The sequence below is a fragment of the Muntiacus reevesi genome, chromosome 1 (assembly GCF_963930625.1).
Source record: "Muntiacus reevesi chromosome 1, mMunRee1.1, whole genome shotgun sequence".
NCBI lineage: Eukaryota > Metazoa > Chordata > Mammalia > Artiodactyla > Cervidae > Muntiacus > Muntiacus reevesi.
The window spans coordinates 187,326,232-187,343,116 of NC_089249.1; the positions used below are offsets into that span (position 1 = coordinate 187,326,232).

The following is a 16,885-nucleotide window of genomic DNA, read 5'->3' on the forward strand; positions in this document are numbered from 1 at the left end:
GGAAACAAATAGGGAAATTCCTTAAGGAAAAGAAAGCTTCTACTGTTTCATATGCTTCATATAAAACATGTCCAACTTCTGCTGTATTTTGTCTATTTCTGATTTTAAATTGGCAGTTAATGTTCCAATGTTTTATTTTCCTCTTAGGATATTCACACTGTAAGATCTTTCAAGTCATATCTATATCACTGTTTATGTCCTTGGCAGAAATATATTTTTCTTTACTATTTTTTCTGGGTATCAAGGAGATATCATTGGAGCTGGAATATTGATGAAGCAGGGGAACTTTTCTTTATTCCATTGTCTCTGGGGTCATTTGAGTTTATTGGATATTTCTTTCCCTTAATATCTAAATGTGCATTTCATTTCTCTCTCTTTCACTTTCATACTTTTCATTCTTTTCTAAATACTGAGCAGAAATTGGTCATACCTAAAGTGAACTCCAAGTTTGTTTCTTGGGAAGTTTATAAATGGGAATTTCTGGGTCAAAGTTACATATTCTTTCAGAGAATAATAATTTGATCTGACCAGCCAATCTGTAACCTCTTATAGCCTAAGGAGGGTGGATCTGGGTAGCCAGTGATCGTAGTAACACAAACCAGAAAGGCATGATTGTGAGTGTGAGTGTGTGTGTGAGTGTGTGTGTGCCCTGCCTTGTGAAGGGAAAATGGTTCTTAAAGCAGAGGCACCTGGACTCATATATTAAGATGACTTATAATACAGAAGTCAGAATTCACTCAACAGATGGGACTAAGTGGGGTATCTGATATCATTCATAGGATGGTTTTACAACTAAATTCATAAGGTGCAAAGAACCACATGGAAGAGGGATTCTCTATGTGCTGAAGTGTCAACTGTAGCAGGGAGGCCACCTTGCTCCTCAGCATCCCTGACACCATCTCTAACCACTCCCCCTCTTGATCATTCCTCTGCCCCACTGGTTTCCTTGCTTTCATTTGAACATGTGTAACAAGCATCTTCCTCAGGGCCTTTGCAGCTCCCTCTAGCAGGCTCACAGTTCTCCTGACGTCATACTGGCTCCTTATCCCTCTTTCTGGAGGAAAGTGTTCAAACATCATCTCAATTTCTGGTCTTCCCTGAGCACTTGGGACAAAGTAGCACCTCCTACCACTCTCTCTCTCTTATACCTGGCTTTGTTTTCTTCATAGCATCTGTCACATTCTGACATATTCTGTCACATTTTATTTGAATATCCTCATTCACCCTCCTTGGATTGTGATAGCTTTTTTTTTTTTTTTCATTTAAACACTCTGCTTATTGGCTCCATGTACTTGGAACATGATCAGCACTAAATTAAGCTCTAGAGGTATGACCTCTTTGCAAATCTAATGAGAATCGGACAAACATTCCTAGTCAAGATGAAATGGAGTATACCCTCAAAGGGGCTTCCAGGGTGACTCAGCGCTAAAGAATCCTCCCCAATTGCAGCAACTGTGTAGGAGATGCCTACTCAATCCCTAGGTTCTGAAGAACCCTTGATGGAGGACATGGCAATCTACTCCAGAATTCAATCCACCCTGGGGAAATCCCATGGACAGAGGAGCCTGGCGAGCTACAGTTCATGGGGTTGCACAGAATTAGACATGACTGAAGCGACTGAACATACACCCACACACCCTCAAAGAGAACTTACTTATAAATAAAGTATTAACATCAATTTCTTGAGGGTCATATAGAAATTGTAGTGTTTCAGCTATGTGAAGCATGCCAGTTTGTGTGAAAATTAGTCATGTTATTTTTCTTTTTCCTGGTAGTTACCTGCACCCCATGGGACCAAGTAACAACACACAAATTTCACGATTTCTTCTTCTGGGACTTTCAAACGAACCAGAACTGCAGTCCCTCATATTTGGACTTTTCCTCACCATGTACCTGATCACTGTATTTGGAAAACTACTTATTGTCTTGGCTGTCAGCTCAGATTCCCACCTCCACACACCCATGTACTTCTTCCTCTCCAACCTGTCTTTTGTAGACATCTGTGTCACCTCCACCACCATCCCAAAGATGCTGTGGAACATCCAGACAGAGAGCAGAGGAATCACCTATGAAGGCTGCATCACCCAGATGTATTTTTACATTCTCTTTGCAGAATTAGATGACATTCTCCTGAGTGTGATGGCCTATGACCGGTATGTGGCCATCTGCCACCCATTGTACTACACCGTCATCATGAACCCCCGGCTCTGTGGAGTGCTGGTTCTGATATCCTGGGTGCTGATTGCCTTGCATTCCTTGCTACACAGCTTAATGGTTCTGCAACTGTCCTTTTGTCCAGAAATGCAAACCCCCCACTTTTTCTGTGAACTCAGTCAGGTGGTACAACTTTCCAGTTCTGACAACTTTCTTAATAACATAGTGATGCATTTTGCAGCTGTCCTGATGGGTATTGGTCCTTTTGCTGGTATCCTTTACTCTTACTCTAAAATAGTTTCCTGCATATGTAAGATCTCATCAGCTCAGGGGAAGTGTAAAGCATTTTCCACCTGCGTGTCCCACCTCTTGGTTGTCTCCCTATTTTATTTTACAGCCTCAGGAGTTTACCTTAGCTCTGCTGCTACCCACACCTCATATTCAAGTACAATTGCCTCTGTGATGTACACTGCGGTCACACCCCTGCTGAACCCTCTCATCTACAGTCTGAGAAATCAAGGTATAAAAGGGGCTCTGAAGAGATTCTGCTTCATGCCAACTTTAAAAGACCAAATATCTAGTGCCCTGGATTGCATAGCTCAAAGCCTCTGAACCAAAAATAGTGATTCTTTGATCATTGTGGAATAAAATTTGCTCCTTCTACTTGTTTCCTGGGATTTCCATTTTTCTTTTCATCTTCTTTTCCATTTCTTTTCCATTTTCTTTTCATTTTCTTTTCATTTCTTTTCCATTTTCTTTTCATTTTCTTTTCCATTTTCTTTTCATAAAGATTTGGCATCTTGATGCAATTTTAGGAACTTTCTTTATTAAGTTTTTTCCTCATTCTTATGCATAGGCCATTTTTGTCTTTTCCTACTTCAAAATTTTCCTACCTTTGGGTCAAAAATGTTTGTAGATTCCATTCTTTGTTGCGACATCATAGATTTATTAAGAATAATTACTTCTTAAATGACAGCCATCTCAAGTAATTTTTCTCCTACTTCCTGAAGCAAGAGTTAAGAGTTGTATTATTCATTTAAAAATACACTTAACAACCAAGATACTTTATATTATTTTTATTACAGTTGGTTGTGTCAGTGATATAGAAAAATAACTGTCAAGTTACAGGAGGATTTCTGACCACGAAGAGTCAGAACACTTAATTTTCTTGTTCAAAGGTCAACTTGTGTGTGTGTGTCTCTTTCTATATAGACATATATATATATATATATATATATACACATATGGTGGTGGTAGTTTAGTTGCTAAGTCGTGTCCAACCCTTGTGATTCCATGGACTGTAGCCTGCCAGGCTCCTCTGTCCATGGAATTTTCAAGGCAAGAATAGTGGAGTGGGTTGCCATTTCTTTCTCCAATATGTATACACACACACACACACACACACACACATATATACACATATATATACAAGATTTGTTTGATCAAAAGATCTTTTAGGTGACGTGTTGTGTATATGTATGTAACTGATACATTTTGCTTTACAGGAAGATCTAACAACACTACAAGTCAACTATATTCTAAAAAAATTTGAAAATATAAAATGAACAGTTTTCCAAAAACCAGTCTTAATGTCATGGAAGATTGTTATCACACAAGTAGAGAATTCAAGATAATGTCATGAAGTTATTTAATAAGCTACAAGAAACCATAGGTGATTCTTCTTTGAGAGTAATCTTAGCAATGTTTTTGTATATATCCCCCCAAGCAAGGGAAATGAAAATAAACAAATGGAATACATTTGTTCGCACAGTGAAGGAAAGCACCAATAAAACAAACTATCTATGGGGAAATATCCCATAGATATTTTCCAATGTATATATCCAATTTATATAATGTATTTATATATTTATAATGTATATATCCAATAAGGGGTTGCTATCCAAAAATATAAAGGATTAAGTCAAATTAATATTAAAAAACAAATAATTCTATTAAAAGTTAGCTGAAGATATGCAATAGACATTTTCCCAAGGAAGACATACAGATCTTCATTCAAGAATATGTGTATTTTTCTGTTTTAGGGTTTGAGGTCCCATAGTAGCTCAGCTGGTAAAGTATCTGCCTGCAGTGCAGGAGACCCTTATTTGATTCCTGGGTTTGGAAGATACCCTGGAGAAGGGAAAGGTTACCCACTCCAGTATTCTGGTCTGGAGAATTCCATGAACTGTATAGTCCATGGGGTTGCAAAGAGCCAGATACGGCTAAGCGACTTTCAATTTCAGATACCTCTTCAGTCAAATGGACATAACTTTAGGCAGATCCTTTCACTCTTCTGAGTCACATTTATGCAAGTGTAGAACACATCATAGTGCAAACATCAGAGAATAAAGTTTCATTAAAATAAGACAACCCACATAAGATTCTAAGGTCAGTGCATGATGTACCATTAGATGGAAACATGTCATCTAACTGACATTAAAAAAAAAATGAAGCACTAAATGACACTTTTTAACTTGTATCACTAACATGAATGTCCTAGTTGATTTATTAAAATCATCATGAAGCCAATGATTATAATACCTATGTATTTATATCAAAGGAGCATACTTCTATCTCTTGTTGAAGAAGGGAATCCCAATTTACTGGAAATGTCAGAAGACTTTCCCACCACAAGACAATACTTTGGAGATCCTTGGAACCTGATCAACAAAGGTTCCACAGTCTCAGATTTGGGTCTGAATATTGCAATAAGTTGGGGAATCCCCATGGACAGAGGAGCCTGAGGGGCTACAGGTCACAAGGAGTCGGACATGACTGAGCGACTAAGCAGAGCACAGCATAGCAGTGATGCTAAAACTCTGAGAGGCAGGAAAGTTCATGGAGAAAGAGTAAGAAAGACTGGATTCACCTGTCTTTCAATGTGGGCTCAGGGAACAGAGACTCAGCAGGAAAAAAAAAAAATTTCCGTCCACACTAGTGGCCCTCAGGACAATGATGTGAGCAAAGGTGAGAGTAACAGTGAAAGCAGTGCCTAATGAGCAGATACAGGGAGTTACAAATATCTCCTCTGCTGCAGTCCCTCAGCCTGTGCAATCTCAGGCAGACAGGACATGCTTCCTGGTTTTCAAGTCCTAAATCTGGCTACCTGAGAACTTAAGCAGCCTAAACCAGACCCAAGAGATCGCCACATTTTTTTCCCCCCTAGGTTGACTAATATATTTAAAATTGATTGATTTAATATATGAAAAGATTAGTGTCTGCTGACTCAGTAATACAAGCATCATTGTTGACAAATAAGCGATGGGAATGGAATTCCAGTTGGATGAGAGTGAAGAAGGAATGGGAGGAATAAAGTGGTTCTGGTAAAAACAGAATGTATCTGAGGAGTTTTTCAGTTCATGGGAGTAGGAAAGCAGAGTATTAGGTTTGGAGGTGTGAGCATTGAAGGGAGGGTATTTAAAAACTTTTTCAGACTCACTGTTTCAACATGTTCTGTATTTATGAGAAGAATCCAGATCTGTGGAGGTAGATGTTATGCTGCAACTGCAGTATTTGGGACACATATTCCACAATATTGCCTACCACATTGATATTCCCATGAAAAAGAGCATTGTATGTAATATGCATGGAGAGGTATGCCAAGGAGTATTACTTGGTAATTACTTCATTACAGGATGGCTAAGCCTTCCCTGGTGGCACAGTGGTAAAGAATCCACTTGCCAATGCAGGAGATGCAGGTTCGATCTTTGGTCCAGGAAGATCCCTTGGAGACTGGAATGGCAACACACTCCAGTGTTCTTGCCTGGAGAATCCCATGGACAGAGGAGCCTAGTGGGCTATAGTCCATGGAGTTGCAAAAGAGTTGGACATGACTTAGCAACAGAACAACATCACCAGAACACCTGTTTGATTTGTTAGCCATTCACTTTCTATATGCAAATTGTCTGTGCGAGAATTTTGCTTTATGTTTTGGAATCTAAGTGTCTTTTTTTTTTTCTTGCTTTCTTTCAAAAATTAAGACTTTTTTCATTAAGTTTGTAGTTTGCCATTTAATTCTTCTATGTAGGTGTAGCTCCATTAATGGGGTTGTGTGAGAGTTTATAAACTGTGTTTAGTCAAATCTATCAGTTAGTCACATTCTGTTTCCCTTTTACTTTTAAACATGGAATGTTCTGCATCTTTAGTAGTAAGGAATATATATTATGCATATTGCTATCTTATTTCATATCCAACTATCCTAATTTGCATTATTTTATGTTTGTGATTAAACCCATTTTTTGAAAGCAACTATCTTTTCTCAAGTTGTGGAACAAATTCTTTTGCATTTAATTAGAGATATCTTATGGGGCTTCCCTGGTAGCTCAGCTGGTAAAGAATTTGTCTGCAATGCTGAAGACCTGGGTTTGATAAGATCCCCTGGTGAAGGAAAAGGCTACCCACTCCAGTATTTTGGCCTAGATCGCAAAGAATCAGACATGACTGAGAGACTTTCACTCACTCACATTCTGCCTACCACAAAGCCTTTTTAATACATATTTTATTTCACTTTACTCAGGAGTTATTATATTTTAGCAATCTAATACATAATTTATCATGACCTATAAAGTGAATGAAAAAAAAATATCTTTCAAAGTTACATAAAGATCCTTGGAGGAGACTGAAACTGTGTATACTTACTCTAACACAGGATTACTGTCTTGATATTCAAACTGTGATCCACAGACCAAGACCTACACCTTCAACAATACCTAAGAGCTTGTTTGAAAGGCAGTTCCTGTGTCTGCTAGAGATCCAAAGAATCATGATTTGTATTTCAACCACAAACCTTGATGATTTCTATGTACAATGAGCTTATTGGAGCTCTGGTCTAGAATAGGTTTTCTTACTGTTGGCATTTGGGGCAGGAACATTACTTCTATTGGGTTCAGTCTTGTGGGATATAGGAGATTAATAGTATCTTTCTAGATATTGCCAAATATCCCCAGCGGCAAAATCATTTTGGCTGAGAATCACTGCTCAGAGTTTGAGAACTGGAGGCACGGTGACACATTCCGAACAAGATTCCGTCCCTTGCTTTATTAACACTTGTAAGCAGAACGTTGAGTCCCTCTGAATCCCATTTCTACACTGGAGAATGAAGCTCATAAAGTATTGCTTCATAGAATACATTGTTGGAGAAATTACATTCGACAGTCAGCTGAGCTAGCAGTGCATAACAATATCTACATTTGTCTTCCATATTTACAAATATTTCATACTGAGGACTCTTAAATGACAGCTCTAAACTTCTGATATGAGTAGGGAATCCTTTTCGGCTTTGCAAAGCTTTCATGAAACCAAGGATTACAATATCTGAGTTTTATATTAAAGGAGAAAAGTTATCCCCTTTTGAAGAAGGGGATAATCATTTTCAGAGGTTTCAGGGGTTGTGTTCCCAACAAAAACCAAAGCTTTGAAGACCCTGGGGACCTAGTTGAGGCAAATTGTCCATATTATATTATTGAGATAATTTGAACTCAGGGATGTGATGACGTGTTGCGAAGCTTAGAGCTTTGGAAGTAGAAGAGGTAAAGTCAAAGGAGCTATAAAAACTGGATTCACCTAACTTATAATGCAGCCTCCTAAGAACAGAGAATCAGCAGGAAAAAAAAACAAGCAAAAAACAAACAGAAAAAAACCCATTCTATCCAGACCAGTGTCTCTAAGGGAAATCATGTACTTAGAAGCCGAATTAACAAGAGGAAAACATGCCTAACGAACTGACACAGGAAGCTGTAAACATTTCCTCTGCTGCAGTCCATCAGCCTGTGACTCTTTCATTGTATAAGATGTGGTTATTTACTTTTGCAGTCCTACATCTAGCTGGGAGACTAATGCTTGATTTTTATCCTTTCCTGTTTTCTTTTTTGAGGACAAAACTTTGATCTGCTTGTCAATTAATTAGGGAGAAATTTTGACCTTCACAGAGAAATCATCCCCCCAGAGTTCCCAAGCAGGTGAGTCTGAGAGCCCCACAAACAATGGAGGGGAGGATCAGAGAGGATGGAAGCTAGGAACGTGTGCCTGAGGTCACCTGAGGACAAATCCAACATAGCCCAGATGCAGAGATCTCTGTTTGTTCGCTGCTTTTCATAATAATGCATTTATTTATGATGTAGAAAAAGTGACCATTACACTTGGAAACAAGGATGTCAGTTTTGACAATTAAATCTGCTGGAAACCCAAGAGAAGAGGAAATGGGAGACAAAGGATATTACCTGTGGTGGGACACACAGTGAAGTGACAATATTTCTTTTTATTGTAAGATGGGGCATGTTAGACTCTGTTTCCACATGCAGGAGAAAGATCTGTACCCAGGACTGTTTGCAAAGGCACCCTTGCAATAGCTGTGCAGTAGACACACACATTAGAGTAACTTCTCCCAAGCTAGGTATTCACGTAAGGAAAAAAAAAGCTTAGTTACATAAGTGAAAAGATGTATGATAATGAGGTTAAGTTTGTAATTATTATATTACCTGTGAGATTGAATACAGTTGACGATTTGTTAGCCATTCAGTGTTTTTCTGTTTAAAAATGTCTCTACAATTCTTCTGTTTTATATAGTTGTGTCAGTGCTGCCGCTTGTTTTTTATTTTTTAATTGAATCCTTTGAAAGAGAAAATTGCTTTTCTTTCTTTCTTTTTTTTTTTTTTTTACAAAAATTGAATGTCAAATCATTCTTCGTATATAGATACGTTTGTGGGGGTTGTATGTTGTTTGGTTGCTAAGTCGTGTCCAACTGTTTGTGACTCCATGAAATATAGCTCGCCAGTCTCCTCTGTCCATGGGATTTCCCAGGTAAGAATACTGGAGTGGGTTGCCATGCCCTCCTCCAGGAAATCTTCCTGACCCAGGGATCTAACCCAGGTCTTCTGCATTGGCAGGTTCATATTTTATGCTGAGCCACCAGGGAAACCTGGGGATTGTATAATAATTCATTCTTTTGGTCAAATTTTTGGCCAGTTTTTGTGTCAAACCTGTCAGTCAGTTTATGCTATAAAGTATTATGAACTATATATAGTCACCACGCTGTACAGTACACCCCATTTGTTGCTTTTTTATTGTCACTTTTCTTACTGAATGAATTTAGTTATCACTTTAATATTCTTGATGTTTCAATCCTTGTTGTAAACCAAGAAGGAAAGTGAGAGTTCTGCAGCATCCTTAGTGATATTAATAATAAATAGCACTTTGTATATATCTATTTCTAGTTTCACAACTGTTATTTCTTATTGTTCCTTTTAGCCTTCTAATTAAATCTATTTGGAAAAGTTGCATCAGCTCTGGTCATAATTTGGAAGACATTCTTCTATACCATATTAAACATTGCCTTCATATTCTGTAAGTGTATTTCAGTCCATCTACCTCAATATGAGATGAAATTGCAACTTTGGTACTGCCCCGTCTCCTCATTGTAAGTGTCCTGTTATATTCTTTCATTTCCCCGTTTTGGCAATTTCAAGTTGAATTAGTGACCAATGCTGGTATCATTAAAGTTTTACTCCTTTATGTGTTTTTATTAGTTAGTGGTAGATTTTCATTCAATTTTTTATCTACAGTTGCTCAGGAAGCAATGTATTTTACCTTATTTTGCTTCATAAGGTTAAGTATATTTATTATTCCATAAGTTTTTATTTATGGAATAAGTATTTTTTATTCCTTAAGTTTTTAGTTCCTTTTAAAAACACCCTTCTAAAATCTGAACTTATACATATTCACATACTTTTATACAAAGGTATAAATATAATCCTAAATGAATCATTAAATTTTCTTTATGTTTTACTGATAAATGTACATTATGTTTAATGTTTTTCTACAATTTATTCACTTTTGTTTATTTCTCAGCAGCAACTCAGGGACTTGCTGCTAAACAACTAGTAATAATGCTGGCTCATTATTTCAATGTCCGTATAAATTCCATAGTGTGGCTGTGTGACTCATACAGTCGATGGTCCGTATCATTATTTAGCAATAAGGACTATCATATTACTGCTACAAAATTTGAGATTGTTAATTTAACATTGCACTTCTAAGCCAAGGGTAACTGTCCCTCAGGGGTCATTGAGCAGTATCAGTAGACATTTTTTGCTGTCACATGGATGAAGGGCAGGTGGTGGGCAAGGATGCTTCTAAACATCCTACAATGTACAAGACAGACCCCACCACAGAGAAGGACCTGGCAGAGACTATCCAGTAGTGCAGAGATGGAGGAACCCTGAGTTAAAGAATATTTGTGTTTCTATTATCAATAGCTATCTTAGGTGGTTTCCACAATGTTCTCTACTTCACATGTCTGCCAGTGAAATTAGAGAGTTCCCCTTATGTTTGTAATACTTGTTTAAAAGTTTCAACCTCAATCAACATTAAGTTTTTTCCTAGGCTGAAGGTCGTGAATTAGATATCTTCCTGTTTATTAAACTAGCACTCACTTTGAGCCAAGATTCATAGAGTCAATCAGCAAGCCATTTCTTATTATTACCATATGTCTAAATATGTTTTATGCCTTCTTCTCAACAGTTAACTGCATTTCCAATGATTTTTACAAAATATTGTTCTGCGATTGATTTTGGGGTGGGTATTTTTGACCATAAAATATTTAAAATTTTTAAATAGTTAAATTTGTTTTTCTTCTTACTTCTGATTTTCTCCCCTTGATAATAATATTTTCTCACCTGTAGATTTTGTGTGTGGTTTTATATGATCATCTGAAATGGACTGTTCGCTATTACAGGTACTTTTGTCTCTTTTAAAAAGATGCATTAAATAGGAAACCACTTCATTTCCTTCCAGATAGATGGTCATTTATTCTGACTTTTATTCAGCAATCCAGTCTTTCAATCAAATTGAAGTACAACCTTTCCATACGGTAGTGTTCATACCTAAGGGGATCTAATTCTTAATCATTCAACAAATATTAGCAATACATCTGCTAATTGCTAGAAATTCCTGGATAGATTATATATTAGGTTATCGTGAGTCAAGGTCTTTTCTAAATTAATTATTAATGATGAATTATTAATCATTATTAATTATTGTTGTGATTGTTCTGTTACTGCTAAAAACTGAATGGAACATCAAAAATTGATTGAAACATAATGGTTTTGATGTTTCATTCAGTTTTGTTTAATGCACTTATATGAAATCACTCTTAACTGGTTTAACATTTTTGCCATTCTTTCTATTCACAATTTATAATTTTCTTAACTGTGTTTTTAAAATAAATGCACATGTATTCATGTACATATGGGAAAATAAGAAGTAAACAAGGGAGCTGAAATCACTGATGCTTAGGATCTTGCATTATAGTGACAGTGTCACAGTATACTGAAATAAAACAGTGTCCTTAGAATTAAATCATGTGAAGAAATTTATCCAGAATAAGAGAATGAAATTTCATGACCTCATAGACTCACAGAGTATGGTCTGCAAAGGTCTTTGCATGCTGTCTAGAGATCAGAACTAGAATTAGGATGTTCCCAGTGGATTTACGAAAAAAATGAAAAACATTAAGCCCAAAAATGACAAATAAAATATATCTCATAAGAAAACAGAGATAAGGGCACTTCCCTGGCTGCCCGGTGGTTAGGACTTTGCCTTCCAGTGCAGGGTGTGTGGGCCGATCCCTGGTTGGAAAGTTAAGATCCCACATGTCTCACAGCTAAAGACCTAGAACATAAAACAGGCACAATATTATAACACTTTCAATAAAGTCTTTCAATAAAGACTTTAAAAATGGTCCACAACCAAAAAAAAAAAAATAACAGAGACAGGGCAAATGGGTATGGTTTTTCACACCCTCCAGATACCACTGATTCTGTCTTTGGAAAAGAGGTATTTTTCTTTCTGATCTTTCCTGGGTATCAAGGGATGTAGCCGAAGTTGAAATGTTGCCAAACCAAGAACGCTTTTCTTCATCACATTGTCTCAGGGGCCGTTTGACCTTGTTAGATCTTTCCCCTTCACTTTATCTCTCTCCCTCCCATGCTTTTTATATTTATTTAAATACAGGGCAGAAAGTCATTGTAGCTAAAAGGAACCTCAACTGTATTATTTGCTCAGTAGCTTGTGAACTGGAATTTCTGGAGAAAGTTAATCTGATCTGGCCAGCTTGAGGTGTCACCACCCATGGCTTAAAGAAGGTGGCGCTGGGTGAGAAACTCATGACAATAACACAGCCCAGGAGGCTATGGTGTGTGTGTACACTTGTGCCTTGTGGAGTGAGAGCAGTTGTTAAAGCAAAGGCACCTGCACTCACATATTAAGGTGGCGTAATAAGGTGACAGAGGCCAAAACTCCATCAGAGATGGTGCTAAGAAGACGATCTGATGTAATTTTCAGGATTCCTTTGCAACTAAATCCATAAGTTCTGGGAACAACATGGAAGGAGAGATTCTCTATGGACTGAAGGTTCAGCTGTAGCAGTGAAGCCACCTTGTTCCTCAGCATCCTTGACACCATCTCTAACCACTCCCCCTCCTGCTTATTCCTCCATCCCACCGATTTCCTTGTTTGCATTTGAACATTGACCAGTTTCTTCCTTGGTTACTCTGCAGTGGCCATTCCCTATGCCAGGCACACACTTCTGCTGGTATCATGCTAGGACTTTCTTTTTCTTGATGTCTCTTCATAGAATCCCTTGTTTGGAAGCCTTGCCTGAATATTTGGTACAAAATAATATTCCTACTAAACTCTCTTTTATACATGTTTCTGTTTTCTTCATAACACCTGTCACCTTATAACATATTCTGTATTTATTTGAGTATCATCTTTTACCACTCTTGGATTGTGAGAGATTTGTTAAGTGTCTCTATTTATCCCCTGTGTGTATTTGGAACATGTTGACTGTCAGCATAATGCTTCTCAAGTGCATACAAGACTTTCTCATTAAAACTGTAAATGCATGAAATCCTTGGAAATATGTTGAGAATGAGACAAAAGTATCTAATTAGAGGTAAAATGGAGTATACCTTCAAGGAGAATTTATCTATGTACAACTTATTAACATCAATTTCTTGCCAGCAAAATAGAAATTACAGAAGTTCAGCTATGTGAGTTACACCTGTCTGAAAATTATTCATGCTATTTTCTTTTTTCCCAGTAGTCACTTCCATCACATGGCATCAGGGAACAAGACTCAAATATCAGAATTTCTCCTTCTGGGACTTTCAGAGGAGCCGGCATTGCAGTCCCTTATATTTGGGCTTTTCCTCTTCATGTATCTGATCACTGTGATTGGAAACCTGCTCATCATCCTGGCTGTCTGCTCAGACCGTCACCTCCACACGCCCATGTACTTCTTCCTCTCAAACCTGTCCTTTGTAGACATCAGTTTTACGTCCAGCATCATCCCAAAGATGCTATGGAACATCCAGACACAGAGCAAAGTCATCACCTATGAAGGCTGCATCATCCAGGTGTATTTTTACTTACTCTTTGCAGCATTAGATGACTTTCTCCTGACCGTGATGGCCTATGATCGCTTCGTGGCCATCTGTCACCCCCTGCGCTACACGGTCATCATAAACCCCCAGCTCTGTGCACTGCTGGTTCTGGGGTCCTGGATCGTGAGTGCCCTCTTTCCCCTGTTACACAGCTTAATGGTATTGCGACTGTCCTTCTGCTCAGACTTGGAAATCCACCACTTTTTCTGTGAAATCACATGGCTGATCAGACTAGCCTGTTCTGACCCCTTTCTCAATAACATGGCGGTGTATTTAGGATCTGGAATTCTCGGGGGTGCTCCCCTGGCTGGTATTCTTTACTCTTACTCTAAGATAGTGTCCTCTATCTGTGGAATCTCATCTGCTCAGGGGAAGTATAAAGCATTCTCCACCTGCGCATCTCACCTCTCAGTTGTCTCATTATTTTATTGTTCAGCCTTAGGAGTATATCTTAGCTTCACTGCTACCTACAGCTCACACACGAGTGCTATGGTATCCGTGATGTACACTGTGGTCACACCCATGCTGAATCCTTTCATCTATAGTCTGAGAAACAAAGATATAAAGAGGGCTCTAAAAAGATTCTTTGGGATGGAAATGTTTGTTAAAGGGCCATTTGCCCTTGGGCTGAAGAACTGCCCATGATAGTAGGGTCAAAACCTCATGGGGGATACATGATTCTTTGATTAGACTGTGATAATAGCAATTGCTTCTTCAGTTTATAGCCTGGTATTTCCATTTCTTCGATTTCAGCTTTTCTATACAATTTTAAAAGCATCCTTCTTAACTTTTCTGATCCCTATCCTCTAAGATTTTTCCCTTATTATTTTTCTACTCTCTCAAATTGATTCAAAACCATGTGTGAAACATATGTAAATTCCTATTTATCTCATGATACTTTACACATTACTTAAGAATAAATTATTCTGAAATGATATACTTTATACTGAGTAATTTTCCTTTCTTGTTGCTAAAAGAATAAACATGAACTGTGCTACTTCTGTGGGAAAAGAACTAACTTGGAAACCAAACCAATTACATAATTTCATAGGAGGGTAAAATATGAAACTACAGTTTATCATGCTTTAGTTTTTCATAACTTGAAGCATCACTACCATAATTGCTTTTTTAGAAAATGTAGATGTTAACAGATAGTGTATTTCATAAATGGTTGTCTGATTTTACTCCCTCAAAGTGGACAATCTTCTTTTTTAAAATTTTTTATTGTAGTGGTTTTTGCCATACATTGACATGAATCAGCCATGGATTTACATGTGTTCCCCATCCTGAACCCCCTCCCACATTCCTCCCCATCCCATCTCTCTGGGTCATCCCAGTGCACCAACCCCGAACACTTGTCTCATGCATCCAGCCTGGACTGGTGATCTGTTTCACACTTTGTAATATATATGTTTCGATGCTGTTCTCTCAGATCATCCCACCCTCGCCTTCTCCCATAGAGTCCAAAACTCTGTTCTGTACATCTGTGTCTCCTTTTCTGTTTTCCACATAGGGCTATTGTTATCTTTCTAAATTCCATATATGTGTGTTAGTATACTGTACTGGTGTTTATCTTTCTGACTTACTTCACTCTGTATAATGGGCTCCAGTTTTATCCATCTCATTAGAAGTGATTCAAATGTATTCTTTTTAATGGCTGAGTAATATTCCATTGTGTATGTGTACCACAGCTTTCTTATCCATTCATCTGCTGATAGGCATCTAGGTTGCTTCCATGTCCTGGCTATTATAAACAGTGCTGCAATGAACATTGGGGTGCATGTGTCTCTTTCAGATCTGGTTTCCTTGGTGTGTATGCCCAGGAATGGGATTGTGGGGTCACATGGCAGTTCTATTTCCAGTTTTTTAAGGAATCTCCACACTGTTCTTCATAGTGGCTGTACTAGTTTGCAATCTCACCAACAGTGTAAGAGGGTTCCCTTTTCTCCACACTCTCTCCAACATTTGTTGCTTGTAGACTTTTGGATAGCAGCCATCCTGACTGGCATGTAATGGTACCTCATTGTGGTTTTGATTTGCATTTCTCTGATAATGAGTGATGTTGAGCATCTTTTCATGTGTTTGTTAGCCATTTGTATGTCTTCTTATGGAGAAATGTCTGTTTAGTTCTTTGGACCATTTTTGATTAGGTCATTTATTTGATGGGTCAGTAATTCCATTATTTTTCTGGAATTGAGCTGCAGGAGTTGCTTGTATATTTTTGAGATTAATTCTTTGTCTGTTGCTTCATTTGCTATTATTTTCTCCCATTCTGAAAGCTGTCTTTTCACCTTGTTTATAGTTTCCTTTGTTGTGCAAAAGCTTTTAAGTTTCATTAGGTCCCATTTGTTTATTTTTGCTTTTATTTCCAATATTCTGGGAGATGGGTCATAGAGGATCCTGCTGTGATTTATGTTGGAGAGTGTTTTGCCTATGTTCTCCTCTAGGAGTTTTATAGTTTCTGGTCTTACATTAAGATCTTTAATCCATTTTGAGTTTATTTTTGTGTATGGTGTTAGAAGGTGTTCTAATTTCATTCTTTTACAGGTGGTTGACCAGTTTTCCCAGCACCATTTGTTAAAGAGGTTGTCTTTTTTCCATTGTATATCCTTGCCTCCTTTGTCGAAGATAAGGTGTCCATAGGTGCGTGGATTTATCTCTGGGCTTTCTATTCTGTTCCATTGATCTATATTTCTGTCTTTGTGCTGGTACCATACTATCTTGATGACTGTGGCTTTGTAGTATAGTCTGAAGTCAGGCAGGTTGATTCCTCCAGTTCCATTCTTCTTTCTCAAGATTACTTCGGCTATTCAAAGTTTTTTGTATTTCCATACAAATTTTGAAATTATTTGTTCTAGTTCTGTGAAAAATACCGTTGGTAGCTTGATAGGGATTGCATTGAATCTATAGATTGCTTTGGGTAGAATAGCCATTTTGACAATATTGTTTCTTCCAATCCATGATTATGGTATATTTCTCCATCTGTTTGTGTCCTCTTTGATTTCTTTCCTTGGTGTTTTACAGTTTTCTATGTATAGTTCTTTTGTTTCTTTAGGTAGATATACTCCTAAGTACTTTTTTCTTTTTGTTGCAATGGTGAATGATATTGTTTCCTTAATTTCTCTTTCTGTTTTCTCATTGTTAGTGTATAGGAATGCAAGGGATTTCTGTGTGCTAATTTTATATCCTGCAACTTTATTGTATTCATTGATTAGCTCTAGTAATTTTCTGGTAGAGTCTTTAGGGTTTTCTATGTAGAGAATCATGTCATCTGCAAACAGCAAGAGTTT

General features: G+C 37.6%; 2 protein-coding genes across 2 annotated transcripts; both read left to right on the plus strand.

Annotated features, from left to right (window-relative positions):
- Positions 1–1,788: 1,788 nt before the first annotated feature.
- LOC136155575 (olfactory receptor 7A10-like) lies at positions 1,789–2,766 on the plus strand. The gene has a single exon (XM_065917453.1). The coding sequence runs from the start codon at positions 1,789–1,791 to the stop codon at positions 2,764–2,766; it is 978 nt and encodes a 325-aa protein (XP_065773525.1).
- A 10,502-nt stretch (positions 2,767–13,268) lies between these two features.
- On the plus strand, positions 13,269–14,240 carry LOC136155583 (olfactory receptor-like protein OLF4). Its single transcript, XM_065917466.1, has one exon. It carries the CDS (start codon positions 13,269–13,271, stop codon positions 14,238–14,240), a length of 972 nt encoding a protein of 323 aa, XP_065773538.1.
- The last annotated feature ends 2,645 nt before the right edge of the window (positions 14,241–16,885 follow it).